The 20,430-nt window shown below is 49.7% G+C and overlaps 1 protein-coding gene across 2 annotated transcripts in view; it reads right to left on the bottom strand.

Moving 5' to 3' along the window:
- The window catches only part of LRMDA (leucine rich melanocyte differentiation associated), a 1,094,111-nt gene that overhangs the window by 471,902 nt on the left and 601,779 nt on the right, over positions 1-20,430 (bottom strand). For both annotated transcript variants that reach the window (XM_036264919.1, XM_036264920.1), the window contains exon 5: positions 17,833-17,950. In XM_036264919.1, the coding sequence (XP_036120812.1) occupies positions 17,833-17,950 (118 nt within the window). The remainder of the gene's footprint in view (positions 1-17,832; positions 17,951-20,430) is intronic.

Below are 20,430 nucleotides of genomic sequence, written 5' to 3'. Positions count from 1 at the left end.
GCATGCCATCTTTGCACAGCCTCCGTGTGCTGGCATGCCATCTTTGTACAGCCTCCGTGTGCTGGCATGCCATCTTTGCACAGCCTCCGTGTGCTGGCATGCCATCTTTGCACAGCCTCCCTGTGCTGGCATGCCATCTTTGTACAGCCTCCGTGTGTTGGCATGCCATCTTTGCACAGCCTCCGTTTGTTGGCATGCCATCTTTGCACAGCCTCCATGTGTTGGCATGCCATCTTTGCACAGCCTCCCTGTGTTGGCATGCCATCTTTGCACAGCCTCCGTGTGCTGGCATGCCATCTTTGCACAGCCTCCCTGTGCTGGCATGCCATCTTTGTACAGCCTCCGTGTGCTGGCATGCCATCTTTGCACAGCCTCCCTGTGTTGGCATGCCATCTTTGCACAGCCTCCGTGTGTTGGCATGCCATCTTTGCACAGCCTCCGTGTGTTGGCATGCCATCTTTGCACAGCCTCCCTGTGCTGGCATGCCATCTTTGTACAGCCTCCGTGTGCTGGCATGCCATCTTTGCACAGCCTCCCTGTGCTGGCATGCCATCTTTGTACAGCCTCCGTGTGCTGGCATGCCATCTTTGCACAGCCTCCCTGTGTTGGCATGCCATCTTTGCACAGCCTCCGTGTGTTGGCATGCCATCTTTGCACAGCCTCCCTGTGTTGGCATGCCATCTTTGCACAGCCTCCCTGTGTTGGCATGCCATCTTTGCACAGCCTCCCTGTGTTGGCATGCCATCTTTGCACAGCCTCCCTGTGTTGGCATGCCATCTCTGCACAGCCTCCGTGTGTTGGCATGCCATCTTTGCACAGCCTCCCTGTGCTGGCATGCCATCTTTGTACAGCCTCCCTGTGCTGGCATGCCATCTTTGCACAGCCTCCCTGTGTTGGCATCCCATCTTTGCACAGCCTCCCTGTGTTAGCATGCCATCTTTGCACAGCCTCTCATGTGAACATGCCATCTTTGCACAGCCTCTCATGTCTGCATGCCATCTTTGCACAGCCTCTCGTGTTGGCATGCCATCTTTGCACAGCCTCTCATGTTAGCATGCCATCTTTGCACAGCCTCCCTGTGCTGGCATGCCATCTTTGCATAGCCTCTCATGTCCGCATGCCATCTTTGCACAGCCTCTCATGTCACCATGCCATCTTTGCACAGCCTCCCTGTGTTAGCATGCCATCTTTGCACAGCCTCCCTGTGTTAGCATGCCATCTTTGTACAGCCTCCCTGTGTTAGCATGCCATCTTTGCACAGCCTCCCTGTGTTAGCATGCCATCTTTGTACAGCCTCCCTCTGCTGGCATGCCATCTTTGTACAGCCTCCCTGTGCTGGCATGCCATCTTTGCACAGCCTCCCTGTGTTGGCATCCCATCTTTGCACAGCCTCCCTGTGTTAGCATGCCATCTTTGCACAGCCTCTCATGTGAACATGCCATCTTTGCACAGCCTCTCATGTCTGCATGCCATCTTTGCACAGCCTCTCGTGTTGGCATGCCATCTTTGCACAGCCTCTCATGTTAGCATGCCATCTTTGCACAGCCTCTCATGTCAGCATGCCATCTTTGCACAGCCTCTCATGTCAGCATGCCATCTTTGCACAGCCTCCCTGTGTTAGCATGCCATCTTTGCACAGCCTCCCTGTGTTAGCATGCCATCTTTGCACAGCCTCCCTGTGTTAGCATGCCATCTTTGTACAGCCTCCCTGTGTTAGCATGCCATCTTTGCACAGCCTCCCTGTGTTGGCATGCCATCTTTGCACAGCCTCCCTGTGTTGGCATGCCATCTTTGCACAGCCTCCCTGTGTTGGCATGCCATCTTTGCACAGCCTCCCTGTGTTAGCATGCCATCTTTGTGAAACAAAGTCCACTTTTCTGTCTTTCTCTTACCAGTGTTGTGAGGATCGAAAGAGATCACACGTGTGGAAATGCTTTCAAAATTATTATCTCTCCATGTTCACATTCAGGACTTTGAAATGAGAATAATTAAAAAGAAGATAAAAACATTTAAAAAGATAGAAAGAAAAAAAGGAAGAAAGGGGAAAAGAGAGGGAGAAGAAGACAAAATTGCATTAAGCCTCTCTGTATGGTGCCCATAGATAAGTGCTTCATTTCTATCATTTCCTTCAATCCATTAATCTGACAACCCTTATTTTATGAACCCCATTTTAAACATGAGGTAACCGAGGCACCAACTTGCCAAAAGTCACAGAGAAAATGGAAGAGCCAGGATTTGAGTCCAGGTTGTTGAACCCTAAACCCTGGGTTCTTTAATATGGCACCCCTAAAATCCCAGAAGCCCACAGCTTCAGATACCACACTGAGTTCAGACTCGACCCAGACGTCAGGATGAGGGTCTGCGCGCATGGTCAGATCACAAAGCCAGAGGGAGACCCTCAGGATCACCGGAGTGCCTCGTCCGAGCCCGGGGACTCCTGGCTGGGGCGGAAGGAACACACAGGCTTCGTGGCAGCGGCTGGCTCAGTGCTCACCACAGAGATTCTCCTTCTGGGGCACTCAGCAAAGCTGCCGCGTCAGTGCGCTGGGGCTGCTCGACAAAATACCATGTGGGTGATTTGAACAACAAAAACGTATTTCCTCTCAATTCTTGAGGCTAGAAGTCCAAGATCAAGGTGCCGGCAGGGCTGGTTGCTCCGGTGGCCTCTCCTTGCTGGCTGCCCTCTGTCTGTCCCCTCGCATGGTCGGTCTCTGTGCAGGCAAACGCCAGGCTCTCCCTGTGCGTCCAAACTTTCTCTTCTAATGAGGAGACCAGTGATATTGGATTAGAGCCCACCCTAACAGCCTTAAATTAATCCAATCACCTCCTTTAAAGGCCCTATCTCCAAATATGGTTACATTCCGAGGTCCTGGGAGTTAGGGTTTAATATAGGAATTGGGGGTAGGGGGAATACAGCCCAGCCCACAACAGCTGCATTTCCCAGACTCTGTTGTAGTTATAAGTGTTCACGTGACTGAGTCCTGGCCAATGAAATGGGGGCATTAGTGATGGGTGTCACCTCAAAACCAGGCCCATAGATCATTCGCACAAGCCTTCACATTCTCGCTCTTGCTTCATCCACAGGCCAAACCCAGTGAATAACTTCAAGGCCCAAGAAAAATGTAGAAGCCACTGGACAGAAGGAGCTTAGGCCCCTGACTGACTGGGCACTCCTCACTCTCCATTCAGAACCCGCCAGTGGACTGAGAGGAACTAAGCGGCCAAGGCTTGGGGGCTGTTTGTTACAGCAGTGAGTTTCTTCTGACACATACACCCTGCTCCTCAACCACTATTCTTTTCATTACATATCAAGGGTCAGTGAATTTTACCCACAATAAAAAGGAAAATAACAGATGAACACCATCTCCAAGGTCCAGGTGGACTGCAGAAAAATTAGGAAAAAGTATTGCCCCTCTTAGGGTACCAGGCATCTCAGAGAGCACAGACCCCCTAGAACCTCCTCTCACAGACCCCCCGGGGAGTCTCCTGGCCTCTCCCCCCTGTGCAGGCTAATAACTGGGAGGGGGAAGTAGAATGCATATGATAATGATCCCTTTTCTTATTTAAACAGGCCATTTTTCTTCCTAATAAATGCTATTTTTTTGTTAGCTCAAATATTCCCCTTTGATAGAAATCTGAAAGTAATTAGCCTTAATGGCTCTGCTGTGAATAATCGCACAAGGAGGTAGATGCTCACAGGAACCTTCCACTCCAAAACTAAGTCACCCTCTCGGCCTCCCTCCCCAAGAAAGAAATGTAACAAGGAAAAGATTATAGGTTTAGCACTACTCGGGAAGAAATGTATATTTGAAATAAATGCATGAAGTCCTTTAAAAACAGCACGCGCTGAAAACTTCATATTTAGTTTGATTTGCTTTCCAAATCACACAGACTGCACAGTTGCATACAATCTTTAAACAAGTACAACCCCTGAGAAGTGTGGATAGATTTAAGAGAAATAAAAGCAAGATCAGCCAGCTTGTAATCTTCTTTTCTCTTTTTTCCTTCCCAGAGCTGCATTAAATTGCCTATTGAGAACAATAACATATTTGTGCTTTTATAGGTGGAATGACTGGTATTATGCAAAGATCTGGCTAACAGTCTAAAGGCACATTCACACTGATGGGGACTGAATGCTGTTAATAACTTTCAGGATGCTCTAGGGGACCTGTGATTCCCTAGGACAACAGCTCAGCAGGTCAATGCACACTTTGTGGGAGCTTCTACAGAGTCTAGGTCTTGCTCCCAGAACCAGACCAACCAATGAGGCTTTGGGAAGCCCATTCCCAAAGACAGCCTTGAAAATGTTGTGTCCCGTTTGACCTAGATTCTTCCTCCAGGCTGCAGACGCAATGACTTATCCAGGATGAACTACCAACTTGAAAAGGGCACTAGGGATTCTTCTACAGAGCCTAAAACTGCTCATGTGCCCACAGCCTGTGATCCAATAGACTCCCTGGATAACATGATCCTGAAAAAAATATAAAGAAAATACACACACAGAGGAGTGTTTTATACATAACGGTTAAAATCTAAATTCTGTGGGAAAATGGTTTCATAACTGATGGTACTTACATCAATTTGATGAAGAACTATAAGTTCATAAAAATAATAAATTTGAGGACTACAAAGTATCCCTATAAAAACATGGGGCAAATAAGTACAGTATAGCATTAAACATATAAACTATCTATAGAAAAGAATATGGTTTGCAAAGAACAGAGAAAAATGAAGTCATGGAGTTAGCATTCAGGGAATACAATCAAAAGATTGTCTTTGTTAATTTCCCTTAATGAGATCATAACATAACTTTAATAATATATAAAAATAAATAAATAAACCAGAATGAAATGGTCCCTGTGCCTTTTAATCATTGATTACCACACAAAGGCCAAGCTCAGATGTGACTTGCAAATGCCCTTTTAGAAAATCCAGGAATTCCTTCCTAAGGAAGTTTGTGGAGGGTGGCAATATTCAGTTGCATGGACAAAAAGTCAGACAATTACCAGACTGGCTGTTTCATCTGAGATACAGAAAAACAAGTTGCACATAAACATTTAGAAACATGAAGATTGGGAGTCGCTGCTTCAAAAGTACAGAAAGATCTGTTTAAATCTTTACACACACACACACACACACACACACACACACGGTAGCAGCAGCAGCACTAAAGACCTTTGGTTGTGATGCATCACATCTCACAAGAATAACACATTTTCTATGAACTGGAAACCCAAAAGGCAGGAAGAGGCCATACTGTATACTTCACGTCCATCTCCAGGAACAGCTAAGGGATGGTGGCCACCAGCCCAGCTCCTGCTTCCCCTGAACCAAATCTGCCTTTTCAGCATTGCTGACGTGCTCCTGCCTTTGAGCGGTGAGTGAAGCAAGGCACTTCCTGTTCTTTCTCCCTGGAGCTCACACCGATCTCTGGCTAAGCGGCTTACCTTTCCCGGGTACCACCCTGGAGTTGCAATAGAGCATCACTGATGGAAGGGACCTGAAGATCTAGCCTAAGTTAATTGTGTATGAAAGATTTCTTTTAAAACAGTTGCTTCTTTTCATCAGGCACCTACTCTGTGCCAGGCACTGGCAGCGGCCTCACATGCATTTGTTCCTCATTGTCACAACAAACCTACGTGGCAGGTGTTCTTGTCCCCACGACACAGAGTGGGAAAATTGTAGAAATGGAGTGACTTGCCCAAGGTCACCCTGCTTTAAGTCATAGAGAGGGATTAGAACCAGAACCTCTGGACAACTTGCCCAGGACTCTCAGAACCGCCTTCCGCCTCTGACCCCTCAGGGGCTTCTCGAGAACTGCTTGCGCACAGGGCTTATAATTAGTTGTCTGGTCCACGGAGCCTGCAGGGTAAACAACGTCTGATAAACCCACAATGCTGTAAGCATTTATTACACTGCAACCCGGCTGCCAACTGTCTAACCATTTTAATAAAAAGCTATTTTCTAAGGTTTATGTTTTATTGCATGTATGACTCCCTTATTGGTTAGCATTTTGGAGTTGTGGAAAAGGTTATGAATTTAGAAACTGGCTGCATTCATATCATATTTAAAACTTAATGCTATTTTATTAAAGACATATGGGTCTCCAAAGCACACATATGAAATGTCATGTGAGAAGAGTAGCAGTTTAAATCATGGTCAAATTCATTTTTGACGTGACTCCTGAGGCTTCCCAAGATCTGAACTATTTCTTTGTAAATCTGGCAGTTTAACCACACTCATAAATCACTTTCAAAGCATATTATTTCTTAATTTTACTGCATTAGAGAGCGTTTGGCCTACACAGTGAACTGTTTGTAGCAGTCCTGTGAACCAAGCCGCACAGTTAGTCAGACGATGTGCAGAGGGGGAGGGACGCCCCGAGGAGAGCGCCGCCCGCCCGTCTGTACCCGGCAGAGCAGCGCGGGGCCTGGCGCTCAGAGCAGAAGCCACGCGCTGCTCGCGGAGGTTTTCTGAACACAAGGAAGAAAAAAATAATTTGTAACTTGATCTTTTTCAAAACACCCCATGACTAAAGTTAGAATGAGTGTAGAAATCACTTTTTTTAAAAACTTTATACTGAACTGAAATAGTTTTTTTAGGTGGCTTTGTGTATTATAGCTCTTGGTTCTTTTTAATTATCCAGAGTCTAATATCTCACCCTTAGGTTTTTAAAACTCTTCTAACGATGAGATAATGTTCTCTGGATGTGTAACAAGCCCCCGGATCTCACTCCCCAGTTTTCTCCATCTTACAAGGGGCAGAAGTGGGCTCACTACAGTGACGAATTCCAGGATCTAAACATCAGCCTTGATTTCCAGATGTGCCAAGGGGGTTGCAGGAGGATTAAGAGAGTTGAGTCCAAGGTCACCCAAACCCAAGGGCGCACGGGCTTATTTTTGCACCAGGTGTCTCTCCCAACGTGGGCCCTGCGCAGAGACCTCTTGCCCCTGCTGCTCACTCGGGCTGCTACCCTTCTCCCGTTCTCCCACGACAGTGGACCTCCTCGGACCTGACTATGCTGCCTGTTCTTGGACCTCCTTTTGCCCTGGCTTCCTCCCTCCATCACCACAAGAACCAAATGGCCTGTGCAGAGCCTGGGAGACGCCCACACTCAGGAGCTCCAGCTTCCCCAGGGTGAACAGGGGGCTTTCCTTCTCCTCCACATGCCTTTCTTCTAGGTGTTTTTCTCTCATCAGGAGGTAGATGCTTAGTAAAAGCCTTAGAAACCTTTTATTTAAGTATAAAACTTAGTTAAATCACCAGGAGTATCAGGGCAATACCCCCTTTTATGGACTGAATTATGTCCCCCTGAAGGTCATGTATTGAAGCCCTAATCCTTAATCAATCTCCCTCTCCCTCTCTCTCTCCCTCTCCCTCTCTCTCCTCCCTCTCCCTCTCCTTCTCCCTCTTCTTCTCCTCTCTCTCTCTCTCCTTCTCCCTCTACCTCTGCTCCCTCTCCTCCCTCTCCCTCTCCTCCCTCTCCCTCTCCTCCCTCTCCCTCTCCCTCTCCTCCCTCTCCCTCTCCTCCCTCTCCTCTCCTTCTCCCTCTCCCTCTCCCTCTCCCTCTCCCTCCCTCTCCCTCTCCTCTCTCCCTCTCCTTCTCCTCTCTCTCTCTCTCCTCTCCCTCTCTCTCTCCTCCTCCCTCTCCTCCTCTCCTCTCCTCTCCTCCTCTCCTTCTCCCTCTCCTCCCTCTCCCTCTCCTCCTCTCTCTCTCCCTCTCCCTCCTCCCTCTACCTCGTTTCCCTCTCCCTTTCCCTCTCCTCCTCTCCTTCTCCTTCTCCCTCTCCTCTCCTCCCTCTCCTCTCCCTCTCCCTCCCTCTCCTCTCCCTCTCCTCTCCTCCTCTCCCTCTCTTTCTCCCTCTCCTCCCTCTCCCTCTCCCTCTCCTCCCTCTCTCTCCTCCCTCTCCCTCTCCCTCTCCCTCTCCTCCCTCTCCCTCTCCCTCTCCTCCCTCTACCTCTGTTCCCTCTCCCTCTCCCTCTCTCCCCTCTCCCTCTCCCTCTCCTCCCTCTCCCTCTCCTCCCTCTCCCTCTCCTCCCTCTCCCTCTCCTTCTCCCTCTCCCTCTTCTCCCTCTCCTCTCCTCCCTCTCCCTCTCCCTTCTCTCCCTTTCCCTCTCCCTCTCTCCCCTCTCCCTCTCCCTCTCCTCCCTCTCCCCCCTCTGCCTCTCCCCCTCCCTCTCCCTTTCCCTCTCCCTCTCTCCCCTCTCCCTCTCCCTCTCCTCCCTCTCCCCCCTCTGCCTCTCCCCCCTCCCTCTCCCTCTCCCTCTCCTCCCTCTCCCTCTCCTCCCTCTCCCTCTCCCTTTCCCTGCCCCTCTCCTCCCTCTCCCTCTCCCTCTCCTCCCTCTCTCCCCTCTGCCTCTCCCCTCCCTCTCCCTCTCCTCCCTCTCCCTCTCCCTTTCCCTGTCCCTCTCCTTCTCCCTCTCTCTTCTGCCATGTGAGAACACAGTGAGAAGACGGCCATCTGCAACGGGGAAGAGAGCCACCAGAACCTGACCATGCTGGTACCACGATCTGGACGTCCCGTCTCCAGAACTATGAGAAAATAAATTACTGTTACGTAGGCCACCCAGTCTATGGTGTTTTATTATGGCAGCCCCGCCATCAAATACACCCCATCTCAAGGCACAATTGCTTTCCCCATGCTCAGCCCCACAAACCAAAAACACAGCAATGCCACCAAAACAGAGGTGTTTTCAAAGGACACAGCTATGAACGCCAGCTGGCGATTCTACATGCTGGGAACAGTGCTGGCTGCTCACAGTTACCTCACTGAGCCCTCCCACAAACGTGGAGGAGGCCTCTGCCCCCGCGTTGACAATGGGGAAATGGGCGCTAGGAGACAGAAGTTCAGCCTTTATTCCAAATCCAAACGTAACCCTGAAACTCGGAGCGGGGCCAACCCCTACATGGAACAGCAGGTCTGACTACAACCCATGAACAAAGTAAGAATATAGGTTTTCCATGGACCACCAGAACCATGATAAATTCAGTTTTTAAATCTTCCCCAAAGAACAGCTGGAGACAACTCCTTGAATCATGACAAAAACAAAGTGAAGTTAGGGTGGTGGGGAGAAATGGATAAAAATGGGCCAAATAAAATGTGGGAGAGGTCACTCAGCCAGACAGCTGTGTGACAATGCAGAATGGCAACACCAGAAAATGTGACTCCTTCTAAATTCCACTCCTACGTTAGTGTCGTGAAGTAGAAGTCCACTTAAAATCCCCACCTCAAAAGAGAAAAAATATATATATGTGTGTGTGTACATATATATGTATATACACACACACATATATATACATGTATATGTATAGATATATACATATATATAGAGAGAGAGAGCATGCGCACGCTTTAGAGCCTAGACAGGAGCATTAATTTACCATTGAAAAGAAATGAGTTCTAATTCAGATAATGTAGCCCAACATCTACTGCCATATTTGAAAATTCACATGAAAGATAAAATTAGCCTAAAATGTCCTTGTGAAAAGGCTATCACTACAATAGCATGAAACGCAACTAAATTAACATCGACGGAAGCCCCGATAAGGAGCATCTGTGCATTGTTGATGGGGTCCTGTCTGCTCATCTAAGACACGCTACTGTAAGAAGCAGAAGAGCGCATTGAAGAGCTAATTGTGCCACCAGCCTTTGGGGGCCCCAGGGCAGACCTGCTCTGTCATGCTTGTGAAACACCACTCTGCCTGGTCCGAGGGACAATGATGAAATATTAGAAGTCGGAGCACGTACATGGGCCCAAGAAGAATGGAGGCAAACCTGACTCCGTAGAATGTTGTGACCAGCTCTCACACCAGCTCTCACAGACCTGGGAGCTCGGAGGGCCCTGGACTTCTTGGCCAGTAGTGGGCTCGCTGGAGGACAGGCAGGGAAACAGCTTCTTTTTCCTCCTCAAGGAATCATTTGGGCCCCTTCGCTCAGACCTCAGTTTCTGTTCCCAGACAAGTTGTTTCTCTTTTTCCTACCCCCTCCCCCTCGTCACTGGCCTGGAGTGAGCAGGCGCAGAGCAGAGGCGGCGGGGGGAGGGGCAGGTGGGGAAGCGTGCGGCATAAGGTGCACACGCTCACCAGTGCCCCTGCCAAGGGCAGCTCCCTGCCACACTCTGCAGCTGGATGTGGAATTTGGGGGAACATCAACTATAAGCGTGGGTAACTGTCCAGCGGCACTCCAACTCTATTCTGTGGGAACCCACTTTCTTAAAGAAGCATCTTTATTTTCCTCTCCTCTTCTCTTTCCTTTCAAGCTTAACTAATAATAATAATAATAATAATAATAATAATAATAATAAAAACTAAATTGCAAAAGTAAAATACCAAAACCTATCTTCTAAAGTGGATCAAGAAAAGGTCAAGTTGGAAGTAGACAGATTACACATATAATTGGCTATTAAGGCTCCATCTCAATCATTACCAGCAATCACATAAATGAAGACTTTCCAGGGCCCAGTTAAGAAGCCTTAAATTTACTCCTTAAAACAAAGGCAACTGATTCCGTAGGATCTTTTGTGCAAGAACATGTCAAAGGACTCTTTATAATGCCCTGTGCCCATGCCCAGGGGAGTTACTGCTGTGTCTCTGATCAGCTTTCTTCGCATCCAGCATCTGAGCTGCTCGATACCACACAGTCCCGGAAAGCGGGTTCTCAGCCCCAGCTCTGGGGCCTGTGGCCACCTGAGCACCACCACTGTCTGTGTGACCTCAAAGCCTCAGGCCAGCAGCTGCCCCTGCATGGATTTCCCGAGCACCTGCTGTGCACAGAGCACTCTGCTCCCCCTCCCAGACCCCCAGGGACCCAACGCAGACCTGCCCTTACTCCTCTCCCCCTTCAGACCCTGCCAACTTTCTTCTCTATCCTGACATAAAATCACAGACTTTGCAGAACAGACAGGACCCTTCTCAGCCTGGTTCCTACAAGTCTCTGCCTAGCTCATGCATGTCACCAAAATGGGTTTGGAGGAGTGAGTGATCACAGGACAAGGTCAAAACAGACAATTACAGAGCCACCTGTGGCTCCCTTCTGAGACCTGGTCTTCACGCCCCGTCCTCCGGCCTCCCGCCACTTTGCCACACCCAGTTAATGCGGTGTGAGGCTTTGGGGGAAACAGCAGAGTCTGAGGCCCAGGAAGACCTGAGGAGGAGTCAGACCCCACATTGCTCTGTAATTTTAGGTGACATAAGTTCTCCGATCATCAGTTCCCTCCTCTGTAGATTCAAGTTTAAGGAGAAATTTGGAGATCACATTGTTAAGTTGCGTGTACAGTATCCAGCATGCAGTGGACATTTAATTCATGCTAGCTGTTTTTACTCACATCAGGAAAGTTTCAGTATGTGTAACAATGCACCACGTGGCAGCCCGCACCTCTGAGGGTGGCCTTCCCATCCCAATTAGTGAAGCATTCAGAAAGCCTACAAAGTTGATGCTGTGACACTCCAAACTGCCACCAACGTCACTAAAACCCAAGTTGTATCCCAGTTAAGAGCTCTGGAGCAAGTGGCCAGGAAGGGCCGGAGAGCAGGACATGTGGATGGTGGCCTCTGTCTTCGGTTTCTGTGGGACACTGCTCCTCAAACTCGCAGTGGCCTACAGCAAGCCTTCATTGCTTGTGCAGAGGCCTCGGTGGGCCCTGCTGGTTCTGTGTCACCCTCAGACTTCGGGTCAGGTTCAGGTCTGCCCAGTGGGAGCCTCCTGTTGTTTCACAGCAAATGGCCAACATGCAGGAGTGAGTGAGAGCACATGGCACCTCTGGCCTTGCCCGGAACGAGCACGCTGTCGCTCCCTGCATGGCCCGTTGGCCAGAGCGTCTCTGCCAAGGCTGAAGGCAGTGGGATGGGATGTGTACTCCCCCCTTAGAGGGGAGCCTTGGCAAGGGCAGGGAGAAAGGAATGATCTTAGACAACTATGGCATCTACCATACCTCTTCCCATTTACAGATTCCAGAGTATCTAGGAAGTATTTAGGAAGACTTATCTAATTTCCTCAAAAGTGCCTCTTCCATCCATGATCCCCTGGGCATGTATCTGTCCAAATATCCTTGGACAAAAGTGAGCATGTTGTAGGTCAAAAAGGGGTGGAGTGCGGAGCTGGGCCACTGGGACGCAACAAAAGCTGATGGGACCAACAGACACCAGAGTCTCACGCGCATTGGGCTTGATAGACAGCGAGACCCACTGTGTGCTCTGCGCTTGGCCAGGCCCCGGGGACTCCTGGGAGTGGTGCTGAGCTGCCACCAGCACCAGCTGCCACTGTTTGATGGTCTTCTCTCTCCTGTGGGTTTCAGTTCTCTGTCCATGGGGTTTGTCAGAGCACTGGAGACACAACTTTAATACAAGTCCACGGGCAAGGCAATGAAAAGCTACCGAGATCACCTCTGAAGGGTAATAGCCTGAAAGCACTTACTGGAGACACAGGATGCCATGCTGCTAAAAATAGAGAAATACAAAACCCTTCCGTGATTCCCCCTCAAATGACAGGCAAACTGTGAAATCAGGAGGGACGATGAAAAACAAACAAACTGCAAATGTCTGGCTCCTGGCATTGTTTCTAAACACACCGCCTAAGCATCTTCCAAAAAAGAAATTATTAAAAAATATCCTGCCTTCAAAATTTACTATAAAGTAACTGAAAATAGAATCTGAATATGTCTTTAGACAAGAAACATTCGTGTAAAAAGAGAAAAACGAACTGTAAAACATAACATTCCCAGGAAGTCAGAGGTAACGGAAGGTGAGTGGCGTTGGTAGCTTTCCTTGGGACGTCTGCCCAGCTCGGGACGTCTGCACAGCGGAGCTGTCGGCGGGCACCGGCGTGCTGTCGAGCAAGCTGTATTATGCGCCTTGTTTGTTTGTGACAATATTTATTTACGGAGTACCTGGCTTCATGCAAAATATATATTCTTAGAATAGTAAGTATAAGAGTAAATGTTAGTAATTGCATCAACTTAGAGATATTTCCTGATAACCTTTTAGGGGCTTGCACTTGGGCTGGATGAGGCTGCGAGGAGAGATGACATATAAACTGTAGCTCAGGACAGGGGGCATTTGGTAAGGAACTCGGTGAGGACTCAGTGAACCAAACAGGCCATTGGGTTGTGCTCCTTTATGGTAAAAAAAAAAAATACCATAACAACTAAGAGAAGGAAAATCTCATTGGAACTGTGCACAGACCTATGGAGCACCCCAACATGTTTTCTGAGGTCTAACCCTAACCCTAACCACCCCAGCCCTATCTGAGCAGGTGGACTCTGCGTGAGCAGTGACAGCAGACGCCGCTCAGACCGCTCCCCGCCCCGGCAATGCCGCCCGACACAGGAGCCGAGGCCTCGCCGTCTCGGCAGCCGGAGGTTTTGCCATCGTAAGAAATGCCAGGTAAATCCTTTGGAAAAACAAACATGCGACCCAGAATCTCTCTTTTCTGCCACCACACAGATTCAAATGATTACATTTCCTTGAGGCATAGGTCCCTTTCTGGTTCCCAGAGAACCACATTGAGGCAACAAGAAACATGGACCACCTCTCACGAGGGATTTGCTCGTGCGTTCCGCTCAGAGTTCATTCCTTTCAGAAGCGCGGGCTGCGTCTGCTCCGGACCAGGCACCGGAGGAGCGAGAGGAAACCATGCTCCTGCCCCCATGGAGCCAGCAGCCCGGGGAGGCCTGGCTTCCCGATGCTTCCATCCCCTCTTTATGCTAGGTTGCCTGTTTGTGGAAACCCAAAAACATGAACGCCGATGGCAAAAACTAAAGTCACCCAGGGTCCGACGCCAAGTGTCAAGAGCAGGACTATATAGTGTAGTCATGGAAGTAGGTGGTCCTCGGACCCAAATAACTTTCAGTTCAAGGAGAAGAGAAAAGATTTACGAAAGGGACAGATATTCAGAAGTGTCTTCCTGGAATGCCTCATGCTTCTCTCCCACTCCCTTCCTCTCAATCACACACACACACACACTCACTATAGCCCCAAACACCCAAAGACACACACACACAAATATGCAAACTATGAAAAACTACACAAACTACACGATAGGAAACCTGGGCCTGCATAAAGACACACTGACGGATTTTCAAGGACCCATTTGCCCTCCTGAGCACACCTATTTCCATATCTTACCTACAAGAGCATGGCCGTGATCACAGGCAAAAATACATGTTAAAACACTTTCTGACGGAGGCTGTGATTCTCGGCCTGCCCCTACAGTGCCTCTCCCCTCGCTTCTGTAAGGTTCTGAAGATTAAATAGTTGGTAGCCAACTTCGTATACGTGCCTGTAAACAAGAAGGCTCAGCTTTAAATAATTATGTCAAAGAAATGACAAGTGTGCTTGTTGCCAGAAAAGGGACGAATAATTACAAAGCCAGGACATAATTAAGCAATTCTGACTGTCGGATTCTTGAACCGTCTCTCTGATGTGCAGGGCTGGCGTGTCCGCCACGCACACGCTCCTGGACAGGCCTCTGTGCCGCTTTGATCTGTTCCCTGTGCAGCGAGGGGGGTCACAGTCTGGTTATTACAGAAGCCTTTCTTTGGGGGGCCTCAGCCTTCTCTGCACCTAGCTTGGTGCTCTCTGCATGGACAATGGCATCATTCAATGGCCAATATTTGACAAAGATACATATTTTCTTTATAATTCTGGGAAATGAGCAAAGCCTAGCTGTTGTAAATCCATTAACTAACAACACACACACACACACACACACACACACTCACGTCTAGAAGAGCCCATTATAGCATTAGCTATCACTCCCTAATGAATGACAGCATCTTTCTGTAGAACAATCAGAGCTCAGACAGAAGGCAGCTTTTAAAAACAAAAGCCAAAAGGCGGCGATGAAGGAGAACTGTGTGATCGTGAGAGAAAGCGAGAGAGAACTCGCACTCAAGCGCCAGGGCCTGCAGGTAGCACGTCCAGCCTCCGGGACGCCGGGTTTATCAGATCCTGGATGATTCTGCACCAGCGTCAGCCAGGAACCCACGTTGCCGTCCCCTGCCTCCAGGCAAGGGCTGTGACTGCAGAGGTGCTTCCATTCTCCCAAATACTTTATGTCAGGAATAAAATGAAAACAGCTCCCCAAATCACGGCCCCTTGATCACCCATCAGAGCCTTCTGCTGAATAAGCACACAGGCCACGCTGCCTTGGAAAGGACAGAAGCCAACTTGAGATTCTGACGCCGTTATGAAAAATAGGTCTTCACCCAGTGTGCTCAGCTCAGCATCGGCAATTCACAGGGAGGAAATTGCTCTCCACTTAGGAGCCGAATCCAGGCGTACACATACCTCCCGGAGCATACATATGTATATATACACAGAGACGGAAAGCATATACACACACCTGCATAGGAACAAACACATGTCTGTATATACTGGGAGCAGGTGAGAACCAGCCTTTTTAACATCAATTTATCAATTCAGCAAGGAGCTCATCTGACCTTTCTCTATCTGCTAGGAAAGCACCAGAAAGGATCTCTGAAGACAGACGAAGGGGCAGCCTGCCACTGAAGAGAGGCATGCAGTTTGCTAGGAGACCAGGGTCCCAGGGAAACCCTCCGGTGCCTGCGCAGGACGCTGCGTACACAGAACTCTTAGCTGGAAGCCCGCATCCCTGGGTTCTGGTCCCAGTCTGCCTCTGGGACTCTGGGGGCCTAGGAAGACTTGATCGTCTCCCAGTTCTTCACTCGCTAAGTGAGCTCTCGAGCAGGCGATCACTCAAGCCCAGTCCAGTCTGGAAATCATGTGGCTGTGAAAAGAGAACCGTCGAAGGTCCCCACACCTCGTCACGTGCCTCTGCTTCTCCTCAAATAACTCATGGAGATCTTAAAGCTTAATACAGTTAGTAAAGATGTTAGAGTCAATCACACAAACATGAGCTAATTCTATAATTGATTAGAAACTAATTTGGAGCTTTGAAGAGCATTTCTGCTTAAGTTGCTAATGACTCGGAGAACCAGCTATTACAGGATTTAAAGAGCCATTCCCATTTGCTTTCAAAGGCCGCCCCTCCCCACCACCTCTGCCCGCTCCCTCTGACAGGACAGCCCTGCTCCCCCGCTGCCTTCAGGTCGGCCTCCGGGAAAACGTGGGGCGCGTGCTCCCGGGCTAAGACAGCAGTGGAGGACGTGGCGCTGTGGCCGGACACAGGGACAGCGCCAGCAATGACTAGCCGGGGCCTTGGCAGCCAATCAACGTCTCTAGGCCTGAGTTTCCCTGTAGAATAAGCCACTGCCCCCTTCCGTCTACATTCCAGGGGCATGTGAGGCCCCTCAGATCTGTACGTGAAGCACCTAAGAACAGGGGTGGGCACACGTGCAGTGCCCCAGTACGCTGCCCCTTCAGATTTCCAGTGACCACACAGAGCTGCTCATGTCGGAGACAGTGACAGTGAAGTACTGATCCAGTCTGTCAAGTGCCTGGGTGCATGAGGGCAAGAAATGCGGGGGGCGAGCCCACACAGTATGAACAGCCTCTGTGTTGTACTTTCTTTGGTTTGGTGATGGAAATGTCTCTGGAATCTTTAAAAAAAGAAAAGGAAGAAAGGAAAGAAAAAAGGAGGCCAAGAAATAAATGATTTCATTTGGACAAAATTACAAAAGCTGAAATAGCAGAGGGCAGCCATGAGCAATATGTCAGATCTGCCGCGATGAGAAAACTGTTAACACTTTCATAACTACGGGACGGGTCACTCAGTTAATTTCCCACACGCTGAAACAGGTGCCAACACACTCACCTGCCAGGATTATGCCCCCTGCACCGTGTATTTCCACAACCGCCAGCAACTGCACTCGGCGTAACGGGAATAAGTCGCCGCGCGTGGATTCAGGGAAGGAAAGGGGCCTGAGGTCTGCTGCCCAGCTGGGCCACTTGGTGGAGGGGTTTCTGTTTCTGTTGGGTTCTGTTTGGTCTTTCTCTTTCCCTCTCAGTCATCCAATGCATGTGCAGAGTGCTGTGGGCCAGTACGTGAGGGAAAACCAGACCTCCAGGATGTCTGGACCAGTGTCCTCAACACACCAGCTGGGGTCCCATAGGAAACGACGATGTCACACCACAGAGCCCCAGGACAGGGACGGATCTCCACAGGCGTCCTCAAGTGTCACCAAGTCCACTCCCCACCCTGGGCTTCACTGAAGGACTCCCAACCCCTTCTAGTAAGAGTTTTCCATGTCCTTAAGAACTCCCTTATGCCCGGAGCAAAGCCCCCCTGCCTCATCCATGCTGTGATTAAGATGACACCATGGTCACTGCCACGGCCTCGGGGCAGACTCAGCTGGACAGGTCATCAAACATCATGCCCATGAACTCTAGAGAGCTACATGGAGGGAGCACATCCCAGTCTCAGGTCACAGTGCCAGAAAAAGTCACCTTCCCACTACCAAGATCTCTGAGAGCTGCTGGCTTCTCACCTGTGGACTCAAGAAAATCCCCCGCCTGTGGCTCCCATCGGGTCCCAGGAGAGAAGGCCCTCCCATGAGGTGCTGGAGGGACCCTAACCACCTGAGTGAGAGGAGATGCCCAGTGTTTTCCTCTTTCTCCTGTGTCCGCTTCAGGCCCGAAATGCCACCTGCCCCTGCGACATCACCACTGGGCTATGCATGGTGCTGCCTTATCCGTCACCTGGGTGAACTCACCTTACAAATAAGTCATCTTAGACGGTGAAGACTCAGGTTGTACCCAGTCTTACTTCTTGCTTGGCAAACAGTACGCATGGGCGGAAACGTGGCGTGAGACCCTCCCGCATTCTGCACACACAGGAGCACGCCCTCCGTGCTCCGCGGGTTCCCGTGCGGTGAGACACGAGCGTTGAGGAGACCGTGAAGAAGGCAGCTTACCTTGGGCTTCACCACCTTCATGAACGCCCCTCTGACCAAAGCTTCCTCTCGTTCTTGCCTGGTTACTTTTCGGGCATCCAAAAACTTTAGATTGGGCAGCTTGTGCAGAACGAAGCATCTGGAAGACAACGGGCAGAGACACTCAGGGAGGCGACCACCTCAAAGACCCAGCGAGTTGTCTGCTGTTCAGGAATTCAGTTCCGCTGAGGTCCTCACCTCCACTATCAGCTTCTTGAAGGCAGGAACACATTTTTATTTATTTATTTTTTGCTCACCCTCAGGCCACGTTGGGAAGTAGCATTAGAATTAATTCAGTAAAATAGCTGTTCATTTCTGTTGTGCAAATATTTCTTGAGCACCAACTATGTGCCAGGTTCTAGGTGTACAGAGTTGATGACAACATGGTCCCTTCACTTAAAGGAGTTCTCGGTGTAATGCGGATGATAAATTGGCACAGAGAAACCAGGAATCAGCATCGCTAAGTACCGAGACTGCAGAAGTTTTGGCAACACAGAAAAAGGGACCTAATATTACTCACTGAATAACTAAAAACTAATAGCTGAAGGAGGGTGAGGAGGAGCAGAAAGTTTCAAGCAGGCTTCAATGAGATAAACCCTAAAGCAACCCCAAACATTGGCTTCTTCTCAGTGCAAATGTTTCTCAGGGTGAGCAGGGCACCTCCATTCTCGGGGGAGCCCCGGGCCCCCAGGCCAGCCCCACATTCACCGGCACACCTCGCATCACATGTGACCTCCGTGAGTCCAGGTGGGAGACTCGAACACCAGAGGCAACTTAGAGACCTCCAGCCACAACCTTCACATTAGTCATCTTTTCAAGTGGAAATACTCTAAAATTCTTTGGAGATACACTTTTCCTCCCCAGAGCTGGACCCTCCAACATCTGAGGTCCCGGAAATTTCACTACCTGCCTCCTGCTTCCTCGCTGGCCTCAATCTAGTGCCTTTTCCCCTATTTCTCCCTGAGCCTCCCTTTCCCTCTCCAAATGCCCCCTGACCTTTTCCAGAATCAGGATATTTCCACAAAGAACCCAAATGGCCTCTCTGTCCCCCAGCAGAACTCCCGCTGGCCTCAGCCGATGTCACAGAAAACTTCCGTCTTCTGCTTGTAGCAGCAAAGTCTCGATGACAACAGAGCCTTTCTAAGGAAGACATGCACCGACGGAAACAATGTGTCAGGAGCGACGCTCGCAGGAGGAAAGACACCCACTAAGTGTAGGGTGGGAAAGATGAATATGCAGGTGAAGAAAACATCAGTGTTAGAAAATCAGCCAGTGTTTAATGACGGAATGAAAGATGTCTTCACAGGGCTGGCAGGAGCCAGGATGACAACAGACAGCACGTTGTCATTTCGCCCCACTTTGGATCGCAGCCCTGAAATGAGAGAGAGAGAGGTGCTGGCTTTAAGCTAGTTAAAGACTGTAGGTGACAAAGAGCTGCTGTTTTCTCGGCACTCTTCTCGAATAATCAGAGAAACAGTCCCTACAACAGGCTGCCATCACCCTGATACTAGGGGTGACTTGGCTCCCATCCTGATGGCCAGCCGGGGGTTTCCAGGTGGCTGCTGCTTGGAGATTTGAGGGGCACTCAGAAAGCCCTCCCCAAATCCTGGCTCTGAGACTTCCCTAGGGTCCAAAGTCCCTGCCTCAGAGATATCGTCTTCCACTTACTCACACAGACACTTACTCCCTCAGCAAATAAGGACTGAGCAGCCACCACCCGCCGGGAGCTGCGCCAGGGGCTCAGAGGGTGTGCACGGATCAGACCAGGGCCCTGCTCTCAAGGAACGTCTATGCTAATGCAGCGGTTCTCAAACTTGGGTGAGCGTCGGCACCCCTGGGTGGTTTGTTGAAAGACAGATGGGAGAGCCCAACTGCTAGAGTTTCCCATTCACTACATCCGGAATGGGGCCTGGAATTTACATTTCTAGTAAGTTCCCACGTGAGGCTGATGCTGCTGGCCTGCTGAGAGCCGCCGGCCAAGTGAAAACACCACCATGAAAAAGAGTAGTTTGGGAATTATGGGGGTGGTAAGGTAGTGAAGAGTCTCCTTCCCAAGGCTGCGAGCGGCCTGCCCTGGCACGTGTCTGCCACACAGAGAACACGACAGCAGCCGCATCTATGAGCTCTCCCTGCCCCTTGGCGGTTTGGAATGGGTTCCAAACATTACTGCCAAGTGATAAGTCAGTGGGCTTTCTGCCTGCCTGTCCCGTCCCAGTCTCGAGAGATCTATTTCCCTTTGTTCTGGGTCATGTCAGGGTGTCAAAAGCTGCAGCTTCAATCCTGAGTATAATACAAGCTTGCCATAAAAATACGAGAGGGTTCCCGGAGCCACAGAATGAGGCTTTTACAATATCAATTCCACCCTTGTAAATTTAATCCCGGGTTATTTGTTGCACCAAAATCTCTTTACTGTGATGTATGACTTAGTTACTGAGGTTATCACAGCCGTATCCTAAAGTTGCATAGTACATAAAACATTTCAGTTAACAATGCGGGAAGGTTAACTCCCCCAGATAACCTGTGATCACAGGGGCTCGTCCACATGACATGCCTCTGTCAGCTTCCACAGAGCTATTGATG

The sequence above is a fragment of the Molossus molossus genome, unplaced genomic scaffold (assembly GCF_014108415.1).
Source record: "Molossus molossus isolate mMolMol1 unplaced genomic scaffold, mMolMol1.p scaffold_m16_p_17, whole genome shotgun sequence".
NCBI classification, from domain to species: Eukaryota; Metazoa; Chordata; class Mammalia; order Chiroptera; family Molossidae; genus Molossus; species Molossus molossus.
The sequence above is the reverse complement of the archived record's forward strand: the minus strand, read 5'-3'. Positions and strand labels throughout refer to the sequence as shown.